Genomic DNA, 16,476 nt, shown 5'->3' on the forward strand with positions numbered 1-16,476 from the left:
GTCTAGATTAGAAAGATTAAAATCAAAATCGACTTGTAGGGACAACGTTTAGGAAACACAGGCCCTAAGTCAAGGCAATATTCAGTTTGTAACATTCCATTGTTCAAACATTAATCCCTGTAAACAATGTAAACAATATTCCCTGCTGTGTTTAGGAAAACTCTATAATGGGTTGGATACTTTGTGCTATGTGTCTTCAATTAAACTGAACAGAAAATGTGGTTCACCATGTCCTACAGAATTACCTGGATTTCCTAGAGGGTCCTGGCCTTTGGATTGGCACACTGTGTCTGAAGTCAAGCAACAATCACAGATTTAACAAACTGCTTTGAGATATTTTATTACAATCATGCAACATATAAATTTTATGAAATAAAAATAAGTAATAAATAAAACTTATCTACCGCTTCTTAAAACTTGTCCTTAGATTCCAAGGCTAACAGGCTCCACAACAACCACCACTAATTACACATATTTTTAAAATAGTGTATAATTTTTATGAGAGAAAGGCTAACTGTTAGACAGATTTATATTGGATTATTCTGGGTTTTAAATGCATGCGCATGCCAGAATCATAATTTACTCAACACACATGCAGAATAATCTACCATCTGTAAACATAATGCAGAAAAGTACAAGCAGATATGGAAAGGTCACACAGTCTAAGAGACTATATGTGTTCTTAACAGGATTGGGAAACTTTTTTCCCTTAGTTTTTGAAATTATGCTGAGCTTTTAAAAAACGTTTCCTCCAGCAAAAAGTTGTGTGTGCGCCCCCCCCCCCAAACACTTCTGATCATCTAGCTATAAGTATAAACAATCCTATAGTTATCACCTGAAAAGCCATCAGGAGAAAAACTAGCCCAGTTTATTTTTAATAAAAGGAGGATCATAGTATATAATAACTCTTCCTGCCATATCCATTGAATCTGCTGAAATAGAGATTGATGTCTGGATATTTCTAGCAGGGGGAAGTAATATTTCTCTAAAACACATACTTTTGGTATTCAGTTGCATCCTGAGAAAAGTGGTAGGCCCCCTACCTAACCAGCTACTACAAAGAAGCTAAAAGGTTTAATATCTAAACCTTTTCCATTTGAAAAATAAAAAGAGTACAGACACCAGAGTATTTTCTAAAGATAGCTTTTGAAAATATTGTATGCAATATCACCTCTAGTTGCACTCATTAATGTACACAAGCCTTTACTTTTTCGTATCTCAACTCAAAAAGCTTCATAAGGGCATAAAAAGCTAGAACTACTAAACATAAAAGATTAACACTGCCTACATAATCCACAGAACCTTATACGGCATTTTCCAAGTCTTTCACTCCTTTTTCAACTCATAGCAAGCATGGGACAACCTGCAACGCAATACATACCGTGCTTCAGTTTATTGTTACAATAGGCCAGAAATCATAGATGCCGATGTCCAGATTAAAAACAGGAACTTGTCCTCATCGTACAAAGACTAAAGGAAGTTCAAGTAGCAAGGTACCTTGCATACAAGTGCCACTAGTAGTTGGTGTAGCAATATTGGGAAGTTAGCACCGACCCACATTTGTGTGCCACTATTCTGCCAAGAGTTCTCCCATCTTATCCTCATTGTAAACTTGCCTGGTTCAAGCCATCATCCAGGTTTTTCCATTTCATTTGACTATTGGTCTCCACTAGTATGGCATCTCAGAGGCACAACTTTTCTTGCTGCACTATATATACACATATACACACACACTGCTCTTCGCCAGGGAGGTCACAAAGCTGCTTACAATAATAAAATATGCAATACACTTTCATGATATGTTGTTGTTATGTTTTTTTATAATCACCATCATCAAAATAAATCAGAGGGAGAATGGAAGGAAAAGTGAAATGCACAGCCAGAAGGAGAATTGAAGAATACATGCTGCTGTGTTGAGAGCTCTTATTCAGGTTTCCGGTCATTCCATTCCTCGGCTTTTCACTTGTTCAGCTTCTTAACAGGCAGCCTATGCTCAATGGGGATCCCCAGCCCCACTGGGCTGTTTGGGTTATTTTCCCATCCTTTAGGTTTGGGTTTTTGCTTGGTATTTGTCCTTCTGATTTTGCATTTCTACAAACCTGCTAATACTTTTCCATCTGGTCTGTGGGTGTTGCCATTTTTAATTCATAAAGACTGGCATTCTGTATATATGAGATGACAAACAAACAAACAAACAAACAAAGAGCAGGCCCCTGATTCGTGCTGATGAAAGTGGGTCAAAGATGAGGATCACACCTCACTGGTTCTCCACGAGTTAATCTACACATTTTGAAACACCTCAACCAGTAAAAGAAAAACAAAAACCCTGAATATTTTTGTGAACAAAATTTGAAGTTCTGTAGCCACCTCAAATGAGACACTCCATGCACATGGTTCCCACCTCTTTCACTATGTGCATAAAGACATCTTTGGAGCAAAATCAATGTTTGCTCCACTTTTAGAAGGTTTAGTTGATGTTCATTCACGAGTGCTGAAGACTCCCTTGTGTCACAAACAAGGAGACTTGGAGTGAGAGCTTTCTAAATGCTTCATCTACTCCAACCAGCTAGGGAGGGTAAGATGACTTTCTGGAAGAAGGCACAGGATAAGAAGATTTAAAAGTAATAACATGGATTCCATCAGGAGCAGGCATTGCAAGACTTATAATCCCTTGGTCATTAAAACGCACTACACACACAGAAGATTCTGCTCTGCTACTGACTTGCTGAAATGAAAAGTGATTTATCAGGCCAAAGGCGCACACAACCTTCAATGCTACTACTATGGAGGGGTTGTTTATAAAATGAAGCATTATTTATAAAATAAAAATAAAAATGAAGTAATAATGATTTACAAAGAATTCCTGAAAACATTTCTGCAGTGGTTTTCAGAGTTGCACCATAAAAATCTTACTGCATTTTGTTAATGATTGAAATAATTGGTTGACAAGGACATCTAAATCAGTGAGTGCAGCTACAAAAATAAAACTGAGCCTTAAAGTAAGTGGCATGTGTTCACACAGGGACTTCAGTTTAACATTATTATTCTGTTATACAACATTATTATTCTATTAGCCATTATCAGAAAGCTTCAAACCAAATTAGGTAAAACAGAAGTTGTTTATGTTCCTTATATATTATTCTTATTTATACAGGAAGAAAGTGATTAATGTACCCTTATTATTTTATCATCATTCAGATAACCTCATTTTGAAAAGGACAAAATCTCAATTTTTTTGGGGGGGGAGGGTGATTTTTACTTACTTTTTTGCCATAGAAATTTACCAAATGCCACTCTTAGTGCGGGGAAATGGAAGTAACTTGTAGCGATGGATGACCCTCGGAGTCATTGCATTTGGATACTCGCCCCCCCCCCCCCCGGGATTCATCGTATTGCAGTCTAGAAGATTCCAACGCCAAACTGAAAGACCCAGGTTAAAAATATATATATAACACATACTGATTGTAACATGCAACATGATGCAAAATACCTCTGTGACTGTTGAGCACAAAGCATTTATAACCGTACTCTTATTCATTATAATTCTGTCTGACAGGAGTCCATTAATTTTTTTATGGTGTTTTTGCGTGTGTGTGCGCTTTCCCAATGTTCTTATTACAATGTTTACTAGCCAGTTTTTAAAACAAGAGGAAAGGAGACTCTGGGCCCTTTTTATTATTTTGTTCTTTCAAAGATAATGATCCTAGATATTTTAACAACTGTTTCCTATCAACAAGCGGAAGAGATTAAACGATACATTTCAGCCCAGATATTTATGAATAGTGTTAAATCGTTTAGGTCTTTGCCATTAGAAAGATAAAACAGGATGCATTTTGAAGATGTTAGCAGAAGCGACTGTAGGGGAGGAAATATATATATATATATTCCATTAGTATAGGTACTTGTAAAAGCTCTGTGTGGCATTTAGTCACTTATTACTTATAATTACACTTGTGAATGCTCAGGGAAAAAATAGAGGAGAGAGAGACTTGGGGAGGGGGGGTTTACATCTACTTTTGATATCTGTGTAGAGCTCCAATGTTATTGAATAAATCTATCCACCAATTAAACATGCTTTGATAAAAAATAAAATAAAAAGGAGTTCCCTGATCAGTGCACCTCCAACACTGGTAATACCTGAGAGTAGGCGGCTAGGTGATGGAGCTGGGGGGGGGAAAGCCTGTCTTCCACCAGATAGGAATGACTGGGGATGAGTGGAATCAGGAGGAACAAATCCAGGGCACTCTTCTCCCCACTATTAATAATGTTTTAAGCATTCACAAACATATATGTGGCTAACAACTTCCTACGCATTCCTCCTTTCACACATGATGCCATGCATATATGTGTCGTATCAGACACCTTCCTTCCTATGTGTCATGAATACATCATCCAAACACAGGGGACGAATGATTTCCCCTTTGGAGTTACTGTTTTATACACTGGAGAATTCATGCAGATTTAATGAAATTGACTGAAACTCATGCAATCGAATTAGACGGTGTGACAATCCCTATCAAGACCAAGCTGCTGTGCTGGTTTCTTTCTTTCTTTTATAATTTCCTATTAACTGAGAGGCTCAGAAAACCAATGGAATTACTTTAAGGCAAGTAAGTCGGAAAATGTACTGACCTCCTGAGGTCCTCTGTCTTTTTGTGCTTTAGAACGCCCTCCCACCAGATGCCAAAGAGAACAACTACCAGACTTTTAGAAGACATCTGAAGGCAGCCCTGTTTAGGGAAGCTTTTAATGTTTGATGTATCACAGTATTTTAATATTCTTTTGGAAGCCGCCCAGAGTGGCTGGGGAAACCCAGCCAGATGGGCGGGGTATAAATAATAAATTATTATTATTATTATTATTATTATTATTATTATTATTGAAGCAAAAGCTGGGGGAAATACACAGTCTGGATCAAATATATTCTATACAACTGAGAAGTTATAACTCTGGTGGTATACAATATTTTCGCTAAAACGAAACTTTAGCAACTGCTGAGAAATACAGAATTATGTACCATGAAGTCACAGCAAGAAAGTCAGGTGCTGGGTGGCCACATTTCCTGGACCCAAAATCAACACAGCAAAACTCACATATACCCAGCAACATGTACACACACAGAGCCCATTGCTACCAGTTTTCCTATCACCAAAAGTCATTGTTTCTCCCTTCTTCCTTTCCTTGACATCATGAATGTCCTTTTGGTATTTATCTTGCCTCCCCACATGGTCACATCTCTGCCCGGCGCCCAGAATCATTTCCAACAGCAACCCTACCAACACTCACACAGATCACAATTTCATCCTCCTATTAGCCAGGCCTATGAAAAAAACCAATATAAATTATCACAAATTTAGAACCAGCAGTCTACAAGCTCCCAAGTAAGGTGTGTGGCAGAGATAACAAATATGATGGGATCAGGTATGTTCCTGGGAAGGGACAAGCAATTGTGACTTCCAAGGAGAGGAAAATCTGTGAGTTCCATATTGTAGCAACCCTAGTTCTGATAGGTGGCTAACCGATTCCACAGTAATCCTCTGAAAGGACACAATGAATCGAAAGTCTCTATTGTCTATTGTCCTCATTGCACATGTACACTAGTAGCATTTCTTGAATCTATACAGCCTGGTTAACCACTCGCAACAGTGCTTGCACAGAAAGACATACAGTGGTACCTCAGGTTAAGAACTTAATTCGTTCCGGAGGTCCGTTCTTAAGCTAAAACTGTTCTTAACCTGAGGCACCACTTTAGCTAATGGGCCTCTTGCTGCTGCCGCCGCGCCGCCAGAGCATGATTTCTCTTCTCATCCTGAAGCAAAGTTCTTAACCCAAGCTACTATTTCTGGGTTAGCAGAGTCTGTAACCTGAAGTGTCTCTACCCTCTGTACCACTGTATAGGGATAAAGAATCACATCTGCTGTGTAGATTTTCACCAGTGTAGCCCAATCATAGCTTTTGCATTGGTTCCTTGTCAGAAAGGTAGACAGAAATCTGTATGTACTTTCCACCACCACTGTTACCACCTTCAGCCTCTGCAGGAGAAGGATACCACCCCTGATTTGGACTTCAGAGACACACCGAATGCAGTCATATTTTCCAAGGTCTTCATGTCTCAGGGCAATATCAGGGAGAGTCCCAACTCTTGGGAGTTGCTACAGTTTGCCTATTGGAACTATGCCTAGACAGCTATGGAAGTTCTGGCTGCTTTCTCAGTCTCTACAAGCCCAATACATGAGAAGGGAAGCCACCTCCCCTCTTTTTCCATGGCTGAAAAATGGACAGGGATGCTTCCTGACCTTGTGCTCTGCTTGCCTTGCCATATCCATCCTCTAGTAGTAGGATTTATAGACCCTCAATCATCACCCTATTTTTAAACGTTAAGAAATAACAACAATGAAGTCTTGGACTCGCTCTGCAGTCAAAGCATCAAGCTAGACTAGTCGATTGTTTCAAGCCATAAGGATGAGATCTTTTAAAACAAAAACATTAAAGTGAACATTGCAAAGCTATAGCTATAAATTAGTAAATATTTTTCATTCCAATTATATGAAAGCCTCTTTTTTCTTTCTTTTTTTTTTACTTTTAACATGCACATATGAAAAAACAATCAGTGGAACACAGGCTTACCCATTTTGTAGCAGAGCATTTCGCTCCAGGTGGATTTCATGGACCCCCAGCTTGCATCCAGATATCTCAATTTTTCCCAAAGGGCTGCTCAGCACCACAAACATCTTCTCACACTGAGAAAAAACCTGTTAAAAATACAACCAAAGATGCACAAACAATTTCCCCAAGTATCAATAACTAGGCATATAAATGGCATTTTATCATTATTCCAAACAGGAAAAAGAAAGTTGGACTTAGTCGTGCCAGCTGCATAAGAGTTCATTGATTTCGAAGAGTCTACTCTGAGTATGACTTATCTGGGCATCACGTTTCATCATTAAACTTAATAATACCACACCTCCAAAAAAATCACTTATAATATAGTTAATTAAAATTAATATATAAGGTGAGATAGCAGCTAAATAAAACAAGTAAATCAAGTCAGAAATTTTCTCAAGCTGCAAGTCAGCTCTTAAGGTGTGATCCTACCTAGAACTGGCATACCCATATATTGTGAAAAGGCATAATCATCAGGCTAAGTGAGAATTAAAGAATCCCAGAGCAACGAGCATGAGACTCTTGATCTCATGGGTTCCAAACATGGGTCAGGCAAAAAGATTCCTACATTGCAGGGGGTTGGGCTAAATGATGCTCATGGTTCCTTCTGACTCTACAATTCTACGATCCTAACAAATCCACTGGTCCACATTAGATTTGCCAACAAGGTATTACAAAACACCAGGCCAGGATGAAAAATGCCGAAGGTGAGTATAACCTACTTTCAAAGGACAAATTTCCTACTGGTGTAAAGAAACGAAATCTGCTCCAAGCCAGAATTTGCAATAAATCCGCCAACTGCCCACGCCCACTGGATGAAACGAAGGGACACAGCCCTTTTGGCTGCAACTTCTCCTCCCAGCAAAACTCTCTGATTTACTGTCAAGAGAAAACCTGGGAAATAAATCCTTACCATTCTGGCTTCTGTTCCAGTAGTAAAGATTCTAGCTTGGAAAGAAGCTAGAGTTTGCATAACTGGATTTCACAGCAATTACACAACAGCCAATATTTTGAATGCTGAAATGATTAAATGGAAGTGTGGCATACCCTTAAGGGCATTTCTCTTGGCTTCACACACTGCTGAAATTACAAAGCCAGTGTGGCATGCCCAGGGTCTGGTGGCAACTACATTCAAATACTGATCCGTTGCCTGACATAAAGGGTGATCCTGATCACATGCTGCCTTTAAGATCAAGCTTAATTTTGACCGAATTTACCTGAAGCTAGGGAAATGGTTGGTTTTAATTGGACACAGAAAAGAAAATTGATTTTCATGGCTATTTGCAGATCAATTGAAAAATGAAATGAATTTCGTTTCATCCTCCCTTTTAACCTGAATAGGTATTTAAATAATAATGATCTGAACTAACTTATCAGTGGAGAAGAGGATTTCTCTGTGCTAACAGCAGAAGCAGTAAAGCCTGCTCTGTGGCCATCATAAATCACCCTCTAGCCTCACATGCTTATTTAAAAAATCTTGGCATTAATTCCTGTCTGCATCACAATTCACTTTTACTCTCTTCAATGCCAGCCTTGCCTATTACGGGAGCCAGTGATGCCGCATTGAGACTACAGGGGCTGCATAGATCTATTGGACCTGGGGTAGCAAAGTTTAAATCTCAGCTCAGTCTCAATTCCTCATCTATAAAGTAAGAGCAATAGACCATGACCTGCATTATAGGATGGTTGTGGGAAAAGGATGAAAACCACTGCAAATTGCTTTTCAAACCATGAGCATTAAAAATTATTTTAAACTATTTTATGGCACGTAATATATTTCCCCCTATCATCTTAAAACTTTTTTGAGTTCTGCCCCACTTCTAAACTTCTTCTCTACTCAACACCAAGTGCCACAGCAGAAGATGCATAGTTTCGTGCATGCAGTCAGATGCTGCCTAGTGCAAGTACCTATGGATTAGGGCCCAAATCCAACACTGGTAATCAAGAAGTAGAATAGAACAAGACATCTCTGCCTGCTCCTAAAGGTCACACAATCAGAAGAAAGCAAGGTAAAGGTAAAGGGACCCCTGACGCTTAAGTCCAGTCGTGAATGATTCTGGGGTTGCGGCGCTCATCTTGCTGTAAAGGCTGAGGGAGCCGGTGTTTGTCCGCTTCCGCAGACAGTTTTTCTGGGTCATGTGGCCAGCATGACTAAGCCGCTTCTGACAAAACCAGAGCAGCACATGGAAATGCTGTTTACCTTCCCGCCAGAGCGGTACCTATTTATCTACTTGCACTGTGTGCTTTCAAACAGATATGTGGGCAGGAACTGGGACTGAACAACGGGAGCTCACCCCGTCACGGGGATTCGAACCGCTGACCTTTCGATCGGCAAGCCCAAGCAGCACAGTGGTTTAACCCACAGCGCCACCCGCGAAAGTACACAATTGCTAATGGGGCAAAGCAGGAGAGCAGTCACACCTACAAATCCAGTGTAGACCAATGAGGATTCAATGGTAAAATGTAGGAATGATCCTCCTACCCCACCCTGGAATCTAGCATTCCCCTTCCAGGTGTTTTGGCCCCCACAGTTTAAGGGCCATTGAAGTGGTCATAGATGGCTCTTTGCCTATAAATGATGTGTCCACACAACTCAGGGTTACTCCTTCCACCACATGAACTCTCTCCTATAATTCACTGTGTAAAAGATTCTAGAGAAATAGCCATATCAGTCTGTGGCAGCAAAAAGAGTCTTATGGCACACCTTAAAGCTTTTGTGGACTAGAGTCCACTTTAATTAGATAAAAGATGGACTGCACCTAATGACATGGGCCCTAGTCCACAGAAAGATCCACATATAATCACGTTCATCTTTAAGACTGTTATTCTTGTAAACAAGACATTTTAAAAAGTATTTTAAATAAGGCAATAGCATGGGTGAAAAACATGGCTCCCAGCTCATTTTATTAATGGGTTACTACAGGACTATGGAGAACAAATCTCTTGCTTACTCCGCCACAAGACTCATAAACAGCACCCTACTCATCCAGAATGCCTCGCTTCCTTCCACTTACCTTAGGGCTCTGTGTAAGGTCCATGTAAGTGCCTAACACCTACATTACTGCCCTCAGATACTTGCCGTTAATAAGAACCCCTCTTTTTTGACTTTCCAATCCTCAGACCACCAACACAGTTGCTTCCAGTTCCTACAGAATATTAGAATTTTTTGTCCTATCCAATTTCCCCATTCCTAACAAAAGCTAGCAATTGTGCTCCCTGAGAAATGAGAATGTTTGAAAATATTATTTTAACAGTTTAGTGAATCACTGCTAGTCTTCGCCATAAAACCCTCTTGATTGCAGCACATTCTCAAATATACAAAATGGGGGGAAAAACCTATTGTTTGGGTTGTTTTGGGTGGTAAGTAGCTGGCAAGTTTAACATACAACATGAAAACAAGGCACACATCCTGGGTTTGTCTGGCACCTTGCTTTTATAGAATTTGAGAACAGACACTTTTCAGCTACCATCATACACATAAGGCACAGGCTTGTCTTACTCCTGGGCACTGTCAACAGTATACTAGCCCCTGCAACATAAAACAAGATAATTTTACAGCTACCAACTAGACACAGTACTGCAGAGTGACAGTTTGTCATGAAGCAGTAAGGACTGTGGCAGTATGGTTTGAGCACAAATGTCAGTTTTTAAACTGTTATGTCTTGGCAAGCATCAGCTTAAAATGTGTCAGGCCATCCCAGAATCTTACTCTCTGTAGTACACTAAAGTTAGGCTAATCCTGCCATCATTTAGCAAATTTGCAACCTGTTGGAGTAAGAAATGACTGCACTCTGTTACGTGTTTGTCAGCTACAAGATGTCTTAATTCTTGTATATAAATTCTGAATCAGTTTTACGTACACTAGTAAAACAAGGGACATGGCACGAAAATTACTTACAAAGCAAGCAAGGATTGATTAGCTATTGCAAAGTCTTGTAAAGTACATAAATATTGTGCCAAGCAATTAGAACCTTACTTTTTATATTACTTTTTAATATTTTTTATGTAAGGCATTTATACCCTTTAGCCAAAGTGGCTGCTAGAGCAGCTTATAAAAATCAGCACTAAGACAGTCCCTGCCCTCAGGAGGCTCACCATCTAAGACATGACACGTGAGGAAAAATAATGGGACGGAGGAGGGGAGAGCAAACTCAAACACAAATTCTGAAAGTCATAGAGTTGTGTCTATGTGGATTCTGGTTATCTAGAAGAGAAGCAACTTCTTGCAGATGCCAATGGTGGTTTAGGCCTTGATAAAGAACAGTTGCTTCAGCAAAAACATTCTTCCCTCCACATCGGATCCGGAACACACCAGACAAAGACCTCTGGGCCAGGAAGACAGCACAGCTCTTCATTTAGCAATCAGCTGAGGGCCTATTTGTGTGTTTCCTGCTCCACCACCCAGGAAGCACTTTTATTTTTGGGATTTAGGTAGCCAGTAGCCCCACTAGTCTGGGGCTAGTTCTCTGCAAAATTTATATTTATAATGGGGGAAGGGGAGAAGGAATACAGAGTCAGCACAGGCTTAAATATTTAGAATTACAACGATAAATAGTTTTACAACTTCATACAACAACTATGTATGCTTACAAACACTAGTTATCAACTGCTGTTTCAATTGAACATGGTATAGCTATTGCACCAATTGTGTACGTACAATATGCATCTGCTAACGCCTCAATATTATTATGCCTTATGAATTTAAGCTACAATGCTCAATAGAGCTTTTTTCCATTTAAAACTTACTTCTGCGAACCTTGGGATTTCTCCAAACTTTGCCTTTTCATGAGAAAGATACTGTGCTGCACATCAACTGGAACTTGGAGAACCGAGTGTATTATCATATATATAATATATACCAGGGGTCAGCAAACTTTTTCAGCAGGGGGCTGGTCCACTGTCCCTCAGACCTTGTGGGGGGCCAGACTATATTTTGGGGAAAAAATAATGAACAAATTCCTATGCCCCACAAATAACCCAGAGATGCATTTTAAATAAAAGGACACATTCTACTCATGTAAAAACATGCTGATTCCCAGACCATCCACGGGCCAGATTTAGAAGGCGATTGGGCCGGATCCAGCCCCCGGGCCTTAAGTTTGTCTACCCATGATGTATACCAACGTATAGGCCTACCCATCCTGCACACCGCAACCTGCTGTAGTTCCCCAACCCCCTCATGCAAATAGGAACTCCCCCCATTAGGCCTAATTTCTGCAGGGTGGGTGGGGGTGGCAACTAGGGAGAACAGTGCTCTTGCAAACAAACAGATGTATCATAAGCACGAGGAATCATCAGGTGAAGAGGCAAACTTTGCCAAAAATTTGCTTCCATAATATTAATCTATATTAAACTTCTAAATTGGCTATTTTAAAATTGGCAACATTCTGAAACGCTTCCTTTTAATTTCTGTTGAAAAGAGATCCTTTAACAACAAACCTTATCTAAATAAACTGCCTTTTATCTTCATTTTGGGTTCATATAAATGAACCATTTGAGGAATTCTGATTAGGTAATGTATGAACTCTACCTGTGCTCTCATTTTCCATTACAGTACTTACAAATCTTTTGTGTCAAAGTCTCTCATAAGTGTAAACTTTACTAAGTACAGAAGAAATTAGCCTAAAATGGGTTCTCCAGCAAAAAGGAACTCCTATAACTTTGCTACTGAAGTTGATACCCAAATGAATTCATCAGAACAGACTGCTATGTTCATAGCTCATTATGGCTAAATGCTATGTGTAAAAAAACTGGAGTGCCACTTTTAGCCAACAGAATTAAATCTTCTTTGTCATTAATAAATAAATGAGTAACAAAAAAGTGTTCATTTCAGAAGGTTTATCTGTGAGAATATTAGGATGATTTACGACTTAACGTTCTGTTAAAAAAAAAAAAAAAGCTTTCCATTTTCCAGGCTTGTTCCTGTGACTTTGAAAAAGCATATACAGTGGTACCTCAGGTTAAGTACTAAATTCGTTCCGGAGGTCCGTTCTTAACCTGAAACTGTTCTTAACCTGAAGCACCACTTTAGCTAATGGGGCTGCCTCCTGCTGCTGCCGCGCCGCCAGAACACGATTTCTGTTCTCATCCTGAAGCAAAGTACTTAACCCGAGGTAATAGTTCTGGGTTAGCGGAGTCTGTAACCTGAAGCATATGTAACCTGAGGTACCACTGTATGTCTCAATGGCACGATGCCCCTTTGAGGGCTAAAGTTCTCCAGATTACACACCCCAAAAAAGAGGTAACACATAAATGCAGATGTTGCACTGAATTTACTAGCCCAAGGTTCAGGTGGTAGGCAAGGCTTTAGCACCAGCGCTGCAATTTTGTGTCCTAAATTAGGCACCTAAAGCCCACGAGCTTTCACAGGGTTTGGTAACTTACACATAAAACATCCACCTTTTTACTCTTTCTACAGTAATTCATTCTAAATGCAGCCAATATTTCCAGGACTAGCATGTACTTTCCATATGATTAAATACTGTCAGTATTTAATTTTGCATTTTTAAGCCTTTGTTACAGTAAATACTTCAAAATGATATGCTATTATAATTGACTAGGCCTTAAAAGCGGGAGGAAAGTTCAATTTCAATTTAATGGTTTCAGCTCTTAGGTCTTTCTCTACTCTGCTGTTGCACAGAGAGTGTTGAAAACATTCTGCATCTATGGCTCCTTATTTCTAAGGAATTTTAAAATATACTTTATGTGGTTTAGGTAGGAGGGAAGAAATTAAGTTAATGTTCGCCCACAGTTTATCACTGAAAATATTTGTAGAAGGGCATAGAAAATAGCAATTCTATTTTTTAAATGGAGTTGAATCTTAAGGAATGGTTGAATCTTAAGGAATGAATATAATATGTACTTGCAGGGCAGAGATCTGGAAGTCCTTTTATTTTCTTCTTTATCCTTCTTTAGTTTTTTTTTATTTCTTTTCCCTTTCTCTTGCTTTTTTTCTTTCAGTTTCTCCTTTTCTCCTTTCCTTGTCTTTTCTTCTTTCTGACTTTCTCTTTTGGACTAAGTAGTTTTTTTAAAAAAAATCTCAGTATATTATAAATAAGATACTTTGTAATGGGTATGCATTTTTGTATATCTTTGAATAAGTATCAATAAAAAAGGAAACCCAAGCTGAATTTGACAACATTTAAAAAATGTGATGACTATATCACGAAACTGTTCCTTTTGCCACCTGAACCCTGAGAATGTATCTTGTATTCACCTGTTCTGAAACCCACATCCTACCTTAGAACATTCACGACCTATTTTTCTTGTGATGAAGTAAATTTTCTTAATTAGCCATTGGAAGAGTTCAGTTACTCTGAATCATCTAGGCCCGCAGCTTCAAGTGTTCTCTGCTGTACAGCCAGACTTTCAGTATGAATTTCATAGAATTAGAGAATAATCTGAGAAGGCAGCTACCCTCTCTTTCAGAGTGAGATCTAACAACTGATTCTCATGCATATATAATTTAAAATCGAGCTACTCAACTACCCAGTACATGGAGGATTGCCCTTGACTGTGGTTTGGAAGCTTAGAATCAGAATTGCAGAGCTGGAAGGGACCACAAGGGCCAGCCACTCAAACCCCTGCAACGCACGGGATATTTTGCCCAATGTGGGGCTCGAACTCATGGCCTCAAGACCGCAGTTGCTGTACACACCAGAGCAGGGTGGGGCGAGGATGTCTTCACTTGATGCGCGTTACCTGATTAGTTTCATTGTGGCTGCAACATCCCTAAACTCCAGTTCAATGAACCTGTGTGGCCTCTGCATGTGCAACAGCTGCTTGAAATGTGCACACTTCAGCTTAACTGCGGCTTGCATTTTCAAGATGGGTGGAGTAAAAATAATAAAATATTATTAAAATTATTTCAAATTGGATGAACCATGGTTTGAGGTAAAGCACATCAAACAGGAGTATTTCTCAAGAAACCACAGGATTGATATGGATTGTGGTTGACATTATGTGTACTCAGCTTCAAGCACCAGTGATGGAAAGCACGCAGAAGTCAGAGAAAATGCCAATATGTACACAACCTAAGTTGGAGGTGGGAAGGGAGAAAAAAACCCATGGCTTTAACAGCTTGGGTCTACCATATATCAGAGACTCATTTCTTTGTGACTGATTTAGCATAAAGAACACAGAGTTGCTCCTTCCGCTGGAATCAACAAGGCAGTGCACACATGCATAAGGGTTGCAGTGTGTGTTTTGGTTAACATTTGAAATGGAAGAATCAGGCCCCGGTCTCTTAGAACAAACAGTCTATGTGTTGCCTTGAATTCAGCTAAAGCTGAATTTCTGGACAAAATATATCCAGATGTGCCAGTATTGCTCAAGGGCAACATCACTTTTGACAGTAGTGATGCTGCAATGCCTCCGTCAGGTTGTGACGGAGGTTTCATTCACATACACGCCACACACTTTAGTTAAAAAGAAAACTATACAACAGAGACAAAATCTCTCAGCACGCTTATTTCCATCACAGAACAAAGCTATGAATGATAATTCTCAGCGGTCGCTAAAGTTTTTCTCTGACTCGAAATATTAACTATTTGCCAAAAAAAGGTTGTGATTTTTTTCCCCTTAAAAGGAACAAAACATTGTGAATCAATAAGTCTCCAGGGAATTGCTTCTTCATTGTAATCATGACCAAAAAACCAACTTAAACTGTAATGCTTAAAATATTCTCAACAAGTGTTAGTATTTCCACACTTTCTTATTTTAGTTTTGTATTCCATTTCAATGTAGTAATTCTTACTTCAGTAAATGCCTGAAAAAGAAATCTGCAACAAAATAATGCCTTTTCGGGTGTATGCAAAACTTATATATGCAATTTTGTTTTTATAATTGTACTGTAACTGAGCCAAGTATTGTCTTTCTCCCACTTCCATAACCACAAAGCTTTGATTGTAGCAAATCATCTTTCAGACCTTCCCCCAAAAACAGAAGTGGCAACTAGATCTAGATCTATCCCCCCACATGCACGCAAGCAAAGTTTGATTGAGGGGCAGAATCATCCATAAGTCAATCACCTGACATCACACTGCTGCATGAGGTAGCATTTTGGCACATCTGATGGTTTTCTGATGTGCAGAGCTTTGCAAGCACTGCTGATACAAGCTGTGCTTGCAAACCACTTTTTCACTTGGCTGATTTTTACCTGCCAAACACCTGACATCATATGCATTTTCTCAGTGCTTTCTACAGTATCCTAAACTTACAACAAGGGACGCAGGTGACGCTGTGGGTTAAACCACAGAGCCTAGGGCTTGCCTATCAGAAGGTCGGCAGTTCGAATCCCCGTGACAGGGTTAGCTCCCGTTGCTCAGTCCTTGCTCCTGCCCACCTAGCAGTTCGAAAGCACGTCAAAGTGCAAGTAGATAAATAGGTACCACTGTGGTGGGAAGGTAAATGGCGGTTCTGTGCACTGCTAGGGTTCGCCAGAAGCGGCTTAGTCATGCTGGCCACATGACCCGGAAGCTGTACGCCGGCTCCCTCGGCCAGTAAAGCGAGATGAGCGCAGCAACCCCAGAGTCGTCTGTGACTGGATCTAACGGTCAGGGGTCCCTTTACCTTAAACTTACAACTGCAGTTGAAACTCAATCTTAGGATACAATCCTATACACACATTACTGGAAATAAAGCCAGCAGAACACAATGGACTTCTGAATTGGGGGTGGGGCTGCGTGCTATGTGCAATGGGAAGATAGAAAGGCAGAAGTGTCAAAGACCCAACTCCATTACTATACAGTGGTACCTCGGGTTACATACGCTTCAGGTTACATACGCTTCAGGTTATAGACTCTGCTAACCCAG

General features: G+C 39.8%; 1 protein-coding gene across 8 annotated transcripts in view; it reads right to left on the bottom strand.

Moving 5' to 3' along the window:
• The window catches only part of MGMT (O-6-methylguanine-DNA methyltransferase), a 181,436-nt gene that overhangs the window by 137,048 nt on the left and 27,912 nt on the right, over positions 1–16,476 (bottom strand). For 6 of the 8 annotated variants that reach the window (XM_083506037.1, XM_083506041.1, XM_083506043.1 and 3 more), the window contains exon 3: positions 6,628–6,752. The exons of the other annotated variants lie outside the window; for them this stretch is intronic. In XM_083506037.1, the coding sequence (XP_083362163.1) occupies positions 6,628–6,752 (125 nt within the window). The remainder of the gene's footprint in view (positions 1–6,627; positions 6,753–16,476) is intronic. 8 annotated transcript variants of the gene reach the window in all.

The sequence above is a fragment of the Podarcis liolepis genome (assembly GCF_965112155.1).
Source record: "Podarcis liolepis genome assembly, chromosome: 5".
Taxonomy (NCBI): domain Eukaryota; kingdom Metazoa; phylum Chordata; class Lepidosauria; order Squamata; family Lacertidae; genus Podarcis; species Podarcis liolepis.